We start from the raw sequence: 15,637 nt of genomic DNA, 5'->3' as shown, positions 1-15,637 counted from the left end.
GTGAGGGTACAACCATGCTATATTAAAATATTAAAATATTTAATATTAAAATAATATTTCCAGTAGTAGTTTACTGGACAGAGCAAAGCCATGTTCAGAACCATCTCTCTAGTAGTCCTGTGAGACCAGGGTGTTGGGAGTCAGGGATCCTTATGGGTCCTTTCCCACTCAAGCTGTTCTGTGCTGCTTAGATAAATGTTTGCAGCTTTAGTGCCCATTTGTTGTACCATGCAGAGGCTTTTAAAATTTGGGGTTGGGATTTTGGGGTTTTTGTGTTGGGGTGTTTTTTGTGGGTTTTTTGGTGGGGTTTTTTTTGGGTTTTTTTGGGTTTTTTTTGAGGTAGCCAGTCATTAATAGGAAAATAAAAAGCTACAATGAACAAGTTTTTTGTTAGGTTTTCAAATATTAATCTTTTTCTCTTTTCCTTATTCTAGTTCAAGCTCAAATGCATTTAGTCTGATGATTGCAAACTCTGAACACAATCAGTCCAGCAGTGGATGCAGGTAAATTAATGGGCATATATTTTTCAGTAATATGCTAAATGCTGAAAACTAAATAATGTCGTATTTTGTTTGTTTTGTTTTGTTTTGCCTCAACCTGGATGGCTACACAAGAAATCCTGTCTTTGATTTCTTCCTGTCCATAATCAGTAGCATCTCATATTAACCACTTGATTAAATTAGAGCTTTTTGTTGCTGTTCCATGTGAGTTGTGTGGTAACCTTTGAAGTCGTGTTACTTTGTTTTGATTTGGTAGCTTAACTCTGTCATTTTGGTTTTTTGTGGGTCCCTTTGAATATTGCTTTAGTTACGGTGGGGTTTTGCAGCTTTGAATTGTTTTTTTTACTCTTCAGAATTTAGCCTGAACTTGGTCGTGTGTTACCATTAGAATTCACCATTGAGCTGGGTTATTCCTGATGTCCAGCAGTGTGTTACCATCAGAATTCACCATTGAGCTGGGTTATTCCTGGTGTCCAGCAGCTGTGTTACCATCAGAATTCACCATTGAGCTGGGTTATTCCTGGTGTCCAGCAGCTGTGTTACCATCAGAATTCACCATTGAGCTGGGTTATTCCTGGTGTCCAGCAGTGTGTTACCATTAGAATTCACCACTGAGCTGGGTTATTCCTGGTGTCCAGCAGCTGTGTTACCATCAGAATTCACCATTGAGCTGGGTTATTCCTGGTGTCCAGCAGCTGTATCCCCTGCCTCTCCTGTGTTCCATTTGCTGGGATTCAAGGCCCCAGGGAGTAAGGCTGAATGATTCACAAACCCCAGCTGCAGGAATGAATCCCTCTGTATGAACTCTGCTTTTGTCCCTGATAGCCTTGAGGAGCCTGGTAGCTTGAAGGCTCATATTTAGAGCCTTCAAGCTCTATTCAACTTTTTTTAATTCAACTTTTTTTAAATCAACTTGTTGACTAAGTCAACTAAGTTGACGTTTTTTAAGCCAACTTTTAAGTCAGATCAGGAGGTCCAAGCTTGGTCCTGAGCAGATCAAAGATATCTAGCATGTTGATGTTAAGACCCATATCTAAGATCTGCCTACCTGAATGTGTTTCTACCTGATACAGTTCCTAGAAAAGTGCAAATTCAAATTACTCCCATGCACCATTTGGTGTGTGTTCACCATATTTTCTGTGTCTGCCTTGCATGCACCTGGAGATTTTGTTTCATTCTGTATTTTCAACTGGAAATTGTGATCCAGACTTTATGTTGCTTAGTGTGAAAGAGTAAACCAAAGTAATTTTTTAGTCTTTGTTTCCAATTGATTTAGTTTTCCTCACTGTGAAATTTTGGAGGATTTGGTTACTACAGTTTTTTTGGTGTTTCAATTTTAAATTTTATTAATAGCTCTCTGCTCAGAAATAATTAAGAATTCAGATGGTAGTGTGTTCTCCCCAGCCATCAGGTACTGTGCTAGAGGGTTACAGAGCAAAATCTGATCATTTGGGAATGGAAGACTGAAGATATCTTGAGAATGATCTTCAAAGAGAAGACTTAAGTAGTCTGGCAAACTCCTTACCTTTGTAGGCTTGATCTTTGATTCAGGTTTGCATTCAGTATCAGTGCCAACCAACAACTCTAGTTTAATATCTGCAGATACCTTTCCAATTTGCTGTCCAAAAAAAGCAAAATGAAAAGCTCCTATCTTTATAAACTTGCTTATTCTGTCTTCTGCAAGTCACACCTTCCCTGTGGCTGCCTGCTGTGCCTGATGCTCCTGCTCTCTGGAAAAACATTCTGGAGTTGTGTAACTTATTTTCCAAGAATGTCCATCTTCTGTGTTTGCTGCTGCTGTAGGCTAATTTGGAAAGGTTTTTTTCCTTGCAGAAGAATCTGACCACTCTCATGAAGCAGTCTGTGCTCTGAGAGTACAAACCAGCAGTATGCTCAGTTATTTCATAATCTTTCCTCTCTTTTTCCCTGCTGCCAGCATGAAGGGTTCTTCTATGAAACCCTGCTAACAAAGCCCTGTTTGATTGCAGCAGTCCAAGCTGTCAAGCCACGTTGTACACATGATTTTAATACACAGCATGAACATCATGTTTCCCAAGGGAGTGCTACAGTCTTTTGTTTGATCCCTTGCCATTATTTCTTGGTACAAAATGACCAGTGAGTAAATGAATGATGTGTGTCTCCCAGTGCTCTGTGATGGAATCAAGAACAATGTGTATTCTCTAGTACAGCTTTGTCACTTTGCAAGCATTTTTAGTGAAATACACCCAACACCTGTCAGATGATTTATCTACCTTTTCAAGCACTTAAAACCTCTCAGAAAAATGTTCACAAATCCTCTTGAAAATTACTTGGCAGCTGAAGCAGCTTTTCTGGCCACTTCAGTCAGGCAGTGCAGTTGCCAGGACTATTGTTTCCACAGCAGTGCTCAGGGTAACTTCTTACAGGTTGCCAGCCAGGACAATCAGGTGTTAAGAAAAGACCTTCCTTTGGAAGGGAAATAAAATTCAGGAAGATTTAAGAACAGCTCTATAATCCTCTTGATCATTGTGAATGATCAGCTTTTAAAATCTCCAATGTGAAAAGCAAGGTGATTTATCATTTTAACTCCTTCCTACCCATCTGCCATCCATCTTTGCTACCCTTTCCCCCACTTCCCTCACCTCCTTTTCTCTTCCTTTGTGACTGTATCAGCACCTCTCAATAATGGGGAGAGATCCCAGGAACTGGAAAGGAAGGTGACAACTTTCTGATATTGGCATTGATAGTCAATGTAGTTTGTCCTTCTCCACTGAGACAGCTCTTCTGAACATGAGACCTGTGAATGCAGCTTCTGTCTCCAGCCTCCTCTGATTCTTTCCCTTACAAATTTAGTCAGAGTTTCCTCATCTTATTTATTGTGTTACCATGCTTAGATGGGATACATTATTCAAAGGATTTCTCCATTTGTTTTGTTAACTTGATGCTCTCCCACTGCCATTCCCTTTTCAGGGACCTTTCTTAAGAGAATCTGCTTGAACAGGAGGTGAAGAGTTGAATGGACCTCCTGCTTCTCTCCTTTGGAGTCCATGAACATTTCTGAGTTTGATTTTGAAAGGAACTAAGGAAAATACCACTAAAAAGGGAGGAGGGGGACTGTGGCAAAGGAAAAAAAATAAATTCTGTGGTGCTTGGACATATGTACTGTTGCACATACAGAGTCCATTTTACAATTACATTCGAGGTGGTGGTAAATCTTTCATTTTAAATGGTCACATAAGAATTTCCTTAAGTTCTGGAACGTGATACTGAGTGAGTACTGGAGTACTGGTAAAGTTAATGAGGCTGGTGATAGAAATTGATGTCAGTGACAAGTGCCAGAGTATGTTTGGGCTTCTCTGAGGATGATGTGTCACTTTAAGCATTCAAGTGATGTTGTGGTTTTTGTTTTTCATCTTACAGTAGTGAGCAGTCCACTAAAGCCAAAACACAAAAGGAATTGCTGAAAACACTGCAGGAGCTGAAAGCTCACCTTCCTTCTGAGAAGAGAGTCAAAGGCAAATCCAGTGTCCTAACGACATTGAAATATGCCCTTAAAAGCATTAAACAAGTTAAAGGTAATAATAAAGTGTGATACTGCCTAGATAATGCCAACCTGGCTAAAGTGAAACTTTCAAAACAGGAGTTTAAATAAACATAGCTCTACAAAGAGAGCTGTTCTATGACTGAAAACCTTCCTAACCAGATATTTCCATGTTGTTCCTATTTGTTGGCTTTGTTAACTTTTGTTCCTTTGGGAGTTGAAGCAGCTCTCTAGAGACTTGATGTTTTACTGCTGTTTGGTTGAGTTAGAAAATTGATTTGAAAACAATTTACAGTTTCATACTGTTTGAGCTGTCAGACTACAATATGTGACCATTCCTATATGGGTAGATTAAGATGTGTACTTTTGTTTGAGTTACTGATGAGGAAGCTCTACCAGGGAAAATGATGTATTTGGAGTAGTGCCTAGATTTCCCAACTGCCAACTTCACAACTTCTGCATTTATGCCAAAAAATATTTTTGCCATTTACTGCTTGTGGGCAGGGTATTTATTGATAATCTTGATTATAAATTGTTTGTTGTTCTCATGTAGCCAATGAGGAATATTACCAGTTGTTGATGATTAATGAATCCCAGCCTGCTGGTCTCAATGTATCATCTTACACAGTGGAAGAAGTGGAGACTATAACCTCAGAATACATCATGAAAAATGCGGTGAGTATGCTGCCCTGAGTCTCAGTGGGGATTGAAAAGGTTTCCTGGAACTGGAATTCTCAGCCATGCCTCCTTCTTACAAGGGAAGGGTTGGTAGCTAGGCCATAAAGCTGAGGAAACTAAGGGGGATGTTAAGAAACTCTGAGCTTTTTCAGATTTTACAAACTTGTTTCTGTTGGTTAGGTGGGAAATAAGAAGTTTGACCTCCCTGATCCCCTGAGTGGTACCTTGTGCCTGGAGGTGGTGGTGTCACAAATCTCTGTGTCCATGTGATACAAAGCACTGAGACACATCTTTAGGTTTCATTTCAGTGCAGTTGCAAAAGTTGGGAGAGTTAAATTTTTCCAAATTTTGGTTGAGGCACACAGTGAATTACTTCAGCTTATTCTTATAACTAGGGGTTATTTGATGTTTCACCAGTTTTGTGTTAGTGTGACTGAAGAGTGACAAAAGTATTGGAATCACTGTGTGCTTTCCTGTGGGATTTGTCTGCTCTTTGCAGGCTTTCTGTGGGGTTCAGTGATGCTGTGTTCTCATAGAGACAAGAACAGCTAGGACCATCACTGGAGTTCCAGCAGTGAAATGATAACCTGAATGATTTTTTAAATTATATTTATTTCCATATTATTAGTATTTTAGGAATAAATTATGGAGTCTTCAAAAAATAATGGCATCTAAATGTATTAGACTATCTTCTACTATTTTTTTGAGCTGCAACCTCATTGAATATATGAAGTCTGAACTCTCTAAAACAAGAACATGGTGAGAGATGTTCCATAGCTTGAAGTAGGTGGGTTTTGTTGAATGTGTGAATAGTAAAGACTGCCCACAAGGTGAAATAAATAGGAAGTGTAGAGTACAACTGAGAAATTCAGCCAAATATCATAAACATTGTTCAATTAATGTGAATATCTGTTTGTGAAAGCAGTGTTCTGCTGGCAGCTCTTCAGTTCCTGTGCAGTGTTTGGGAGTGCAGCACTCGAGGTTGTGACGCAGGGAGCTCCTCTGTGGCAGGAAGAGAAACAATACAAGTGTGTGGGACTTCTTCCCACCTGTGTACTCATTATTTTTTACCAAGTGGTTTAGAGCCCTTTTTTCACTTTTAGTGGATGGACCAGCTAACACAAACAGCCTTTCAAAAATGCCTGAATTTCTTACATGTAAATCATGTCTGTAATAACAAGCACAGGGAAAATGTGAAGTTATAGAGCTAGAAGGTCATTAATTCTTAGTTTGTAAATTCATTTTGCATCACAGAACTGTAGACAATGATATTTAGGGCTTGTAACCCAGTAAATAGTAGTGTATTATTCTTACTGCATAATTGAAAAATAGTAGTGTATTATTCTTACTAGTATAGTAATAGTAGTGTATTATTCTTACTGCATAATTGAAAAATATTCTGTGTCTGCTTAATGAGCAGATTCATTGTGTTCAATATCTGTAATAAAATTAAATTTCCTTAATTCTCATTTTGAACTTACTAATGGTTTTATATCTTAAATGTTTTTCTCAGAAATATATGCTGCACTGAAGAATGTTTCAAACAGTCTAAATAATTGGAGATTTTTGTTTTTAGGATATGTTTGCTGTAGCTGTTTCTTTGATAACCGGGAAAATTTTATACATCTCTGATCAAGCTGCTTCTATCCTTCGCTGCAAGAGGGGCTATTTTAAAAATGCCAAATTTGTGGAGTTCTTGGCACCTCAGGATGTCAGTGTGTTCTATACTTCTACCACCCCATACAGATTACCATCATGGAACATCTGCAATAGAGCTGGTGAGTGGGCTCAGCAGCAGATACTCCTCTGACCTTCCTGCAGTCACACAAATGCAAATACTGATTTTGGATGTCCTTCCATCCTTCCCCATCACTGCTTGAGGGTGTAGCACAGGGTCATTATTAGAACACCTCTGAACAACCCTAGGTGTACAAATCTATTCTGTAAATCAGCAAGACTTGTGTCTTGGTTCAAAGTCTTCTCAATGTCATTATTTATCAGTTCTCATTCCCCTTTCAGCCAGATGATGAATGAAAACAAAGTAGGAATTCATGCTGAATGGTGAATTTACTTTCCACTTGTACTAGCAATCAAATGAAAACAATTTTTCTTCACATTTTCTCTTCCTCAAGTGTAAAGGGGACAATACTCTGTCTCCTTCCTTTTAAAATAGTTATGATTTGAATACTGGACACCTTGATTATGGTGTAGAAAAAGGTATTTCAGCTGTCATCACTGACACTCATCAAGTGTAATCACAGCTCCCTTCTTCTAGCCTTAGAAAAATTATTTTAGGATAATTAATGGTGAAGGATCAGATGTCTCAGGGCACTTGATATTTGTTTGTGGTAGGATTGTTTTACTCATGTACCTGCAGCTGTTAGTAATTGAGAAATATCTGCCAACTGTTTCAACTAAATACTTGAAATTCAAGGTCTGCTTTAAATGTTTGAAATTCCAATCCATTGCATACTAAATCTGTGAAGTAAAGCCAGGGTGTGAACCATATTTAATCTGAAAAAACAATCAGCAGTAAACATGTGCTAAGCAATGCAAACATAAAGCAGGTCAGAAGGGACCTTTTGAGTTCTCCAGTGCAACCTCTGGCTCAAAACAGGGTCAGTGGTAAATTATATATAATCCTAATTACTCAGTTAGGCAGGAGTTTTTTTGGTTTTGCTTTCTTGAAACATTTTCTGTAGCTTTATTATGTTTGTGTACAGCTTCAAATTTAAAAAATGCAGCAAGTAGAAGTGTGCACACTCTTATGTATTTGTTGCCAAACAATATAATATCCAAAATATTGTGCACTGGAGGCCTTTGAAATGCCAGAGCTTCCCTTGGGAATCAGTGTGTGGCTACTCTGAAAATGGAGGGAAATCAGCTTAAAACATGAGAGAAGAAGTCTTCAGGAAAAAGAGAGAAGAGGGGTGCTAGGAAGTGCATTTGATGGTCAGATTTGGAGTCCTAGGTAACCAAACAGTTTTGGTCATTGGTGTAAAGTACTGTGAAAATGTTGATAAGGGTAAGCAGCTCAAACTGGAGAGCTGTTTAGATATGTTTAAGAAAAAGACTTGATAAAGCAGGAGCTGTGATTCACACACCAGCCTCAGAAGCTGAGTGATGTTCAGATTTAGTTGCTTATGATGTACATATGGAGAGTTCAGGGAAAACTGAAACTTAAAAAAATGTATTATCTAAGAAAATATTCTTACACTAAATATCATCATCTTCTAGTAATTTGTAACTTGTTATGAAATATGTTTAATATTTCTAGAGTCTTCCACCCAGGATTGCATGGAAGAGAAATCTTTTTTCTGTCGCATCAGGTAAGTCAATATTGTAAAGCTTAGTGTTGTGTTATGAAACCAAGCATTACATAAGGATTTGACTTTTATAAGAACCATAGGGTTTGAACACTTCATGCTTTTTCATAATGTGATTGTAAAGCAAAACATATGCACATCCTTGAGTTGATGAACTGTAGCAGCTACAGAGAAAATGGAACTGATTTCAGGAAGTTCCATCTTGGCAGTTAATCCCTGTGAGTATTGACTTTGTGCCATAAAGGAAGGTGGTACAGCATCTCCTCCTGCTCTGGAAAGCCTTTGGGTCATGGAAATAGAACTGTTCAGCACCTGCTTCAGTCTCCTTCATTCTAAAAAACCAATGGCTCAGATTTATCTCAGGTGTCCCCTAGGAAGATACTCAAGGGTTACTTGACTTGTCTCTTTTGTCCTCTGGTTAAGAGAGGACACAATTCTTTAGTTTGCTTTTCTTCCTTCTTTTCCTGCCCCAATCACTCCTCTTTAGTTTTGGGGTTTTTTTTATTTATTTAGTAAAAGCTGGCAACTTAGTTCATGTTCTTTCATGTGCACTTTGATTTCTTGATGCTTACTGCCTCTCTGGCAGCATTTCTGAAGCAAAAATAGTGGATCCAATTATTTAATTACTTCTGGAGTAAATAGAAATACTTACTGTCGAGGTATGAATAAACTTGAAATGAATTGGAGGTAATGCAGAGCTCCAGAGTGTTGCATTGGATGTGCTGTAGAAGTGTTATTGGAGTTTTTTTAACTGCTTGTGTTACTGGAGATTTTTTGTCCAACTACTGCTTTCAAAAGCTTTACTTGTATTTAGCTCTGCTGTTATAAACTTATTACAACTGATTCTTCTTTGGTCACTGTGTAAATGGTTGTTGTTTTCATTACTGTGTTTGCATTCTGGTTAAGCAAACACCTGTTATTAGATATTGAGTCTTCACTGCTTCTAAACTGGAATAAATATTGATTAAAAGATGACCTTTGTGTTAACTCAGGGGATATAGCAGGCTTCGTAAAAAAGCCCTGTAAATTCATCCCTCTGAAGGAGAACAAAGTAACTTAATTTATTGTGTGAGCTGGTTTTCTATCAGACTTCCATGTGATGCTGCTGTGGATATTGTTTCAGGCAGTAGAGAGAACAGCACAATCTTTATGGAAGTTGGTATACAAAGGACACCATCAGAATTAGGTTCTCTTCCACCAAAAAAAAAAAAAGTCAAGCTAAGATCTTGGGTGCTATTTTAGTAGCCAACATGCAGTTCTTGTGTCATGAGGGAAATGCATAAATTAAAATTGTGTTCAGTGTAAGATGAATCTGTTGAAATAATTAACTCTCTTTAATTATTAGTGCGGGAAAGGAGCGGGAAAATGAGATTTGCTATCACCCATTCCGGATGACTCCCTACCTTATCAAAGTGCAAGACCCAGAAATAGCAGAAGACCAGCTTTGCTGTGTGTTGCTTGCAGAAAAAGTCCATTCTGGTTATGAAGGTAAGCATTGAGTGCACAAAGATTAGCTTGCTTTCCTAAAAGTAAGATGTCTTCAAGCTTTATTAAAATGAAAGAGAATTGTTTCTGTTCTCTGTCCTTGCTGCTTTCCTCTATGCTCTTGGGACTGGCAGCTTGAAGTACTATGTGTGCAAAAGCCCCAGTTGCTAATGTGCTTTTATTTTTCTCTCAGCACCCAGAATTCCTCCTGACAAAAGGATTTTTACAACTACGCACACACCAACCTGTTTGTTTCAGGATGTAGATGAAAGGTAACTTACAAAAATTATTTTTAAATTTACTGATGAGCAAGCTATCCAATATCTTTGCAGGATTTAAGGTGTCTGTATGGGGTTAAAAATCATGCAACTACTGAAGGGTGTTTAACCTAAGAAAAGCACATCCCCCATTTTCACTATGCATGAGAACACATTACACTGGTATTTAAGTGCCTGCTAACAACTTGTTCTTCCACTTTCCTTCCCTCTTGGGAAATTCTGGACATAAATTCAATCAATGAATCCATGTTCAAAAGAATTCCTGTGCTGCCAGTTATCACCTGTATGAGACATTTAGGTGTGGGTTTTTTGGTTTTTTAAGTTTGATTCAGCACATGTTCTGCTGTTGCTCTCTGCTGGCCCAGGGACAGCTAGAGGTACAGCTTTTGAATACAACATTAGAACTTCTTAAAAAAAGGTATATAAAAACAATTCAAATTGCACTGGCTGAAGGCTTCAAATTGCTTTGACAGTCATAAAAGCTGGTTAGAGTATTTACAGCCTAAATTAGAAACAAAAATGCCACCTGTGATCTTAATGTATATACAAAGACTTAGGAACTGAGGTCTAAACCAAGCTTTCATAGAATCGTTTAGGTTGCAAAAGGCCTCTAAGATCATCAAGTCCAGCACTGAGCTCTGTCCCTAAATGCCTCATCTGCACATTTTTAAATACTCTGGGGATGGTGACTGCACCCCTCCTGTGGGCAGCCTGTTCCTTGACAACCCTTTCCATGAAGAAACGTTTCCTAATAGCCAGTCTAAACCTGCCCTGAGACCATTTCCTCTTGTCCTGTCAATTATTCCCTGGGAGAATCAATTCTCTCACCCAATTTGCTGTTGTCTGCAAACTGATGGAGGGTGCTCTCCATGCCCTTGGCCAGATCATGGATAAAGACATTAAACCCAATCCTGAGCCCTGGGGACTTGACTTGAAAAGAGAATTCATGTATTCCTGAGTTGAAAACACTGCCTTTCCCCTTCCTTTTCCACTTCCTTGATATGTTCTTTGTGATGGTTTCTGATATTTGGGCTGTATATGGTACTTTGATTTTTTTTTTTCCTCCTTAGAAAACCCAAGTAAGCTGCAATGGTAACATCTGACTGCTGAGATTCTCCCATTTGTTTTTAAGCATTCTAAGAATGCTAAAATTTTTTTTGGAGGTTGAGATGGTGGGGATGTCTTCAGAGAGAGTAGGAGCCTAATGGACAATTTTGAGATTCTGGGGTATTTTTTGGGTGGAAATCTAGTTTCTAAAAAAATATTTCATCCTTGGCAAAATCCTTAAATGCAGCAGAAGAGAGGGGGATTGGGGAAAGGAGGTTATTGTGATGTTTGACTAAGATGGAGTCAAGGTAAAAAGAACACTGCTTGACTTCTGAGACAGTTTTACCTGTAGAGAGGCAGATGTTGTGGCTGAGCTCCTGTAGGATAGGCAGTGAAATGCTGACAAACTGTTTTTCCATGCTGTGGTTTATACAGTCCCTCTCAACAGCTCAAGTTGATAAAAGCACTTAATCCACTGTAGTTGTGTCTTCATGGATTTTTCTCTCTCCTTCATTTCCAAGCTTCAAGCCAGCTGCAGAGTGGGTTTATCTCTACAAAGAGGCTGAGGGCACAGTGCAAAGCTTCTGTTCCTCTGTGCATGCACAGCTCAGTGATCTCCAGTGGTCATTTAACAGAAATGGCAAAATTGCTGAGTGGAGAGCCTTGCCCTTATTCTTGGGCTTGAGTGGAGCAGTAAATCCTTCCTTGTCAATCCTATGGAAGCTTCTTTCCTGTTAGTTTGATGTTACCACTTGTTCTCAAGTACCATTTTTCTAACACTTCCAGTGAGGGCTGATATCTTGGTCTGAAATTAGGACTTTGTGGCATTTATTTCTGTTCTTGTGATTGTGTAGTTGATTTTTAATTATTTAACTCCTGAGAGCATTGGCAGCCTGATAAATGTTTACCAAGATATGCATATGCAGTTTGTTACTCTTAAGTTCTCCAGGGTTTGGTGGAATACACAAAGCAAGAGTTTCTTAAAGAAAGCAGAATCTTAATATTTGAAAATGTGCAACTGAGCACCTGCTGTTGACTGAGTGTTGTTCATAACATAACCCTGAAACTGTTGCTCGACATTAAACCCAATCCTGAACCCTGGGGACAAATACATATAGGAATGATCCATTTAATTTCAAGAAAATATCTATTTTTACTTAATTTACTCTGTGCAGAGATTGACCTGCAGAGGTCAGACAAATATGCATTTTTCCAACCCATGAACACGTACTGATTACAGAAATTAACTTTATGCATATTTGTCTGATCTCTGCCTTAATATATTTGATATTTCATGAGTGTAAGTTTGTAGTGGAATGATCTTTGTAAATTAATTTAAAGCAGTTTTGTGTGTAACTTACAATAATAATATAAAGAAACTTCCTATTAATGTTTTTTGACACTTTAAATGTCGTTCTATGAAACACAAACTAAACTTGGCAGCATCTCCTCATCAGCCATTCTTATGCCACATGTGTATTTGCATTCATAAAATTAATTTATTAACTTAACCTCTGAATTTTTATGAGTTCTTCATTATGAGGAAGCATAATGATGCCAAGATATCATTCTCAAATACAGCATTATATGAGCACTGAAGGGCTGCTTGGAAGGGACTGCTGGAGCTCTTGGTCCTGTCCTTTTGCTTGAAATGAAACCTTGCCCAGTCCTGGCTAAGGTCAGCTGTGGCCTTGTCTCAATAATGCCTGAAAACTTTCAGAGACAGAGATGACTCAATCTGTATGGAAACCTCCTGTGTTGCACTGCTCTGTTAGAAACCTTTTCCTAACATCCAGCATCAGCTTTCCAGACTCCAGTCTGGGACCATTGCCTGTAGTTTTATTGTCTGGCACCATCAAGAAAATTTAACTCCATTTTTGTAACTCCTCTTTCCAGCAGTGTGGGAAGTCCTGGATGATCTTTTAGTTTCCTTTTCATCAGAGCAGGCAAGGCCAGCTCAGTCTGACATTGTAGATCCCTGACTTTCATAAAGCAGGTGGCAAAGAGGAGCAGTGCTGAACAAAACCTTCTTATGGTGTTATTTGATGAAGCCTTGGCTAAAGTTGTTTGGAGTTGACTGAGATTTTAAAGTCCTCATGTGCTTTGAACTTGGCAGCACTTCTAAATGTCAATGTGTCAAAGGGATCTGGTTTGGTATGAGTTCCATGCCAGTTTCTGCTCTGTTGCTTTAGTTCATCTACAAGCTTTTAAGACTGATTATTAAGCTAATTGCTTTGATAATAGGGCATTAGTTGCTCTCCACTTTCCCCTCTCAGGCTCTTTGCTGGAAGGGTATGTTTGATGTTTTGGGGAACTGATGTCATTCCAGTGGGTTGTTGGAAGTGCAGTGTTGAAGGCATTTGCTGCATAATGCTTTTGGGTTCCTGCCTGACACAGATCCCCTGTCTGGGGCTGAGTTCTTCCTTAAAGCTGTGCAGATACTCAGGTATCTCCCTGCCCCTGGGCCTTTGGCAGTGAGTGGGCTGGGGGAAGATATACAGCATTTTGAGCTTACAAAAGGACTTGCTGGCATCTGGCAGCTTAAACATCACTGAGTAGTGTTGACTTAGTACATTTTTTTTTTTTTCCAAAGCACATTTTCAGTGGTTAACCTTCAGGGTAGGGTGCAGAGTGGTATTTGTGAACTTTCACTCTTTATCCTTAATGCAAATGCTTGAAGTGATCCATAAAAATTGTTTTGTCACATGAATTAGTTTTTCACATCACTAGAAGTGGTCATGGATAACGTGCAGGAATTCAGTGCCAATGCTTTGAATTTTCTAGTTAATAAGCTTGCTCCCTTGCAGCTCCTCTGAGCTGAACTCTTCACCTGCCTGTGAGAAAGTTGTCTTGAGTGCTGGTCAGCTCCCCTGGTGCTAGTTCAGCTGTGGTAATCCTCTGATCCTTAGCCATGGCTCCCAGCCAAGGGATTGGGGTACTATTTACCTTCAGGAGAGTTTTACAAGATTAAACTTCATTAATGCTCTTTTAAAATTGGGGTAAGTATTTATCCTCTAAAGTTAGGCAGCAAAGAAAGGACAGAACTGCTGTAGCAGACTCCTTGATTTGGTCTAAGCACCAGCCTAGAAACAAACAAAGCCTCCCTTGCCCTAAGTCTGTGACTGTTGTTAACTTGGCACTGCTTTTTCACCAAATGTAAACTTAAAATTATTCATGCTCTTCACAGGAAATGCAGCAAAGAACTCTTAAAATGACAACATTTCAAACATGAAATGTACATTTATTCTACTTGATTTTTATTATGTTTTCTTTGTCTTTCTTTCTCCAGAGCAGTACCTCTGTTGGGATACCTACCTCAGGATTTAATAGGAACACCAGTCTTGGTACATCTTCACCCAAATGACAGACCCTTAATGCTAGCAATTCACAAAAAAAGTATGTAACTTCTTACTGTGTAGAAATACACATTTTTTTTCTTGAACTTAATTAAAATTACTATAAAGACCTCAACAAGTAGTAGGAGAAACTTAATTGTGACTTTGATTCTTTTCCACGAGTAAATACTGAATCTTTTACTGCACAACTTGATTCTTAATGCAAATCCATGAAAATGAGAAATGACTCAGTTTTGTACTTTCAAAGAAGAATACATATCTGTTGTAAACAAATTGGCTATAAATTAATATTTCATACATAAAAGTATAAAATGAATGAAAGTATAAAAAAAAGTATGAGAATGATGTGAAAGAAGTTGTCATATCTTACATGTTATTCTTTCTTATTTCATGGACAAGAAAATAAGAGTCATTCTGGCAAAGTTTGTAAAGCCACTTCTTCAGCCTTCTTTAGTTTGTTGTATTCTAAAGGTGATTTTCTTGACCATAGTCCAGTAAATTATGAAGATCTGCTTATTCTGGTAGCTCAGAATTTCTAAATGTATCAATGTACCCAGTATTTGTTCCCTCAAGTGTCATCTTCCTCCATAAAGAGGAAGTACATTGAATGTCCATTCCCTCCATGAATGTACAGTTCATTGTAAAATCCTGAATTATGTGGAATTGTGCAAACATTAATCTGAAATTTCTGTTTGATTCCTTCATTGCAGTTCTTCAGTATGGAGGGCAGCCTTTTGACTATTCACCAATCAGGTTTTGCACTAGGAATGGAGATTATATCACCATGGACACCAGCTGGTCCAGTTTCATCAACCCTTGGAGTCGAAAAGTTTCATTTATTATTGGGAGACACAAAGTTAGGACGTAAGTCAGGATATTTTTGTTTTCCCCTCCCTCAGGTTTACATAGAGATCCTTAAGATGAAGGAACAGAATAAGCATTAAATTCTGTGTAGGATATGTAGGTGGTAAATTGAAAGTGGTCTCTGTGGTTGAAACACCTGAATTTGCAGTGAGCTGGTGTCTGTTTGGTTCGTGCAGGGGTCCCTTAAATGAAGATGTCTTTGCTGCTCCCAACTACACAGAGGACAGGATCCTGCACCCCAGTGTTCAGGAGATCACAGAGCAGATCTACAGGCTCCTCCTGCAGGTACAGCTCTGCCCCTTCCTTCCCTGCTCACACCCTGCTGCCACAGCCTCTCTGTCCTGCTGTCACTCCTACTCTGCTGGAGTTGGTGGCTGCAATCCTTGGAATTCCTTGCACTCATCATTACCACACGAGATTTACTGAAGTATGTTATGTTAAAGCTCCAGTTGATATCTTAAGAATTTTGTGTATTTGTGGAGTGCTCCAGATAAACAAACAAAAGAACACCAAAAAAAAAAAACCCAAAAAACCAACAAAAAACAAAAAACCCCAACAAAACAAAAAAACAAAAAAAAAGCAA

General features: G+C 38.6%; 1 protein-coding gene across 13 annotated transcripts in view; it reads left to right on the top strand.

Moving 5' to 3' along the window:
* Window positions 1-15,637, top strand: part of PER2 (period circadian regulator 2) — a 50,216-nt gene that overhangs the window by 20,290 nt on the left and 14,289 nt on the right. For all 13 annotated transcript variants that reach the window (XM_071437148.1, XM_071437146.1, XM_071437139.1 and 10 more), the window contains 10 exons: window positions 435-503; window positions 3,900-4,054; window positions 4,574-4,695; window positions 6,275-6,476; window positions 7,976-8,027; window positions 9,370-9,512; window positions 9,703-9,781; window positions 14,124-14,230; window positions 14,901-15,054; window positions 15,231-15,339. In XM_071437148.1, the coding sequence (XP_071293249.1) occupies window positions 435-503; window positions 3,900-4,054; window positions 4,574-4,695; window positions 6,275-6,476; window positions 7,976-8,027; window positions 9,370-9,512; window positions 9,703-9,781; window positions 14,124-14,230; window positions 14,901-15,054; window positions 15,231-15,339 (1,192 nt within the window). The remainder of the gene's footprint in view (window positions 1-434; window positions 504-3,899; window positions 4,055-4,573; window positions 4,696-6,274; window positions 6,477-7,975; window positions 8,028-9,369; window positions 9,513-9,702; window positions 9,782-14,123; window positions 14,231-14,900; window positions 15,055-15,230; window positions 15,340-15,637) is intronic.

The sequence above is a fragment of the Agelaius tricolor genome, unplaced genomic scaffold (assembly GCF_023055355.1).
Source record: "Agelaius tricolor isolate 1412-34295 unplaced genomic scaffold, bAgeTri1.0.p SCAF_12, whole genome shotgun sequence".
In the NCBI taxonomy this organism is placed as follows: Eukaryota; Metazoa; Chordata; class Aves; order Passeriformes; family Icteridae; genus Agelaius; species Agelaius tricolor.
The sequence above is the reverse complement of the archived record's forward strand: the minus strand, read 5'-3'. Positions and strand labels throughout refer to the sequence as shown.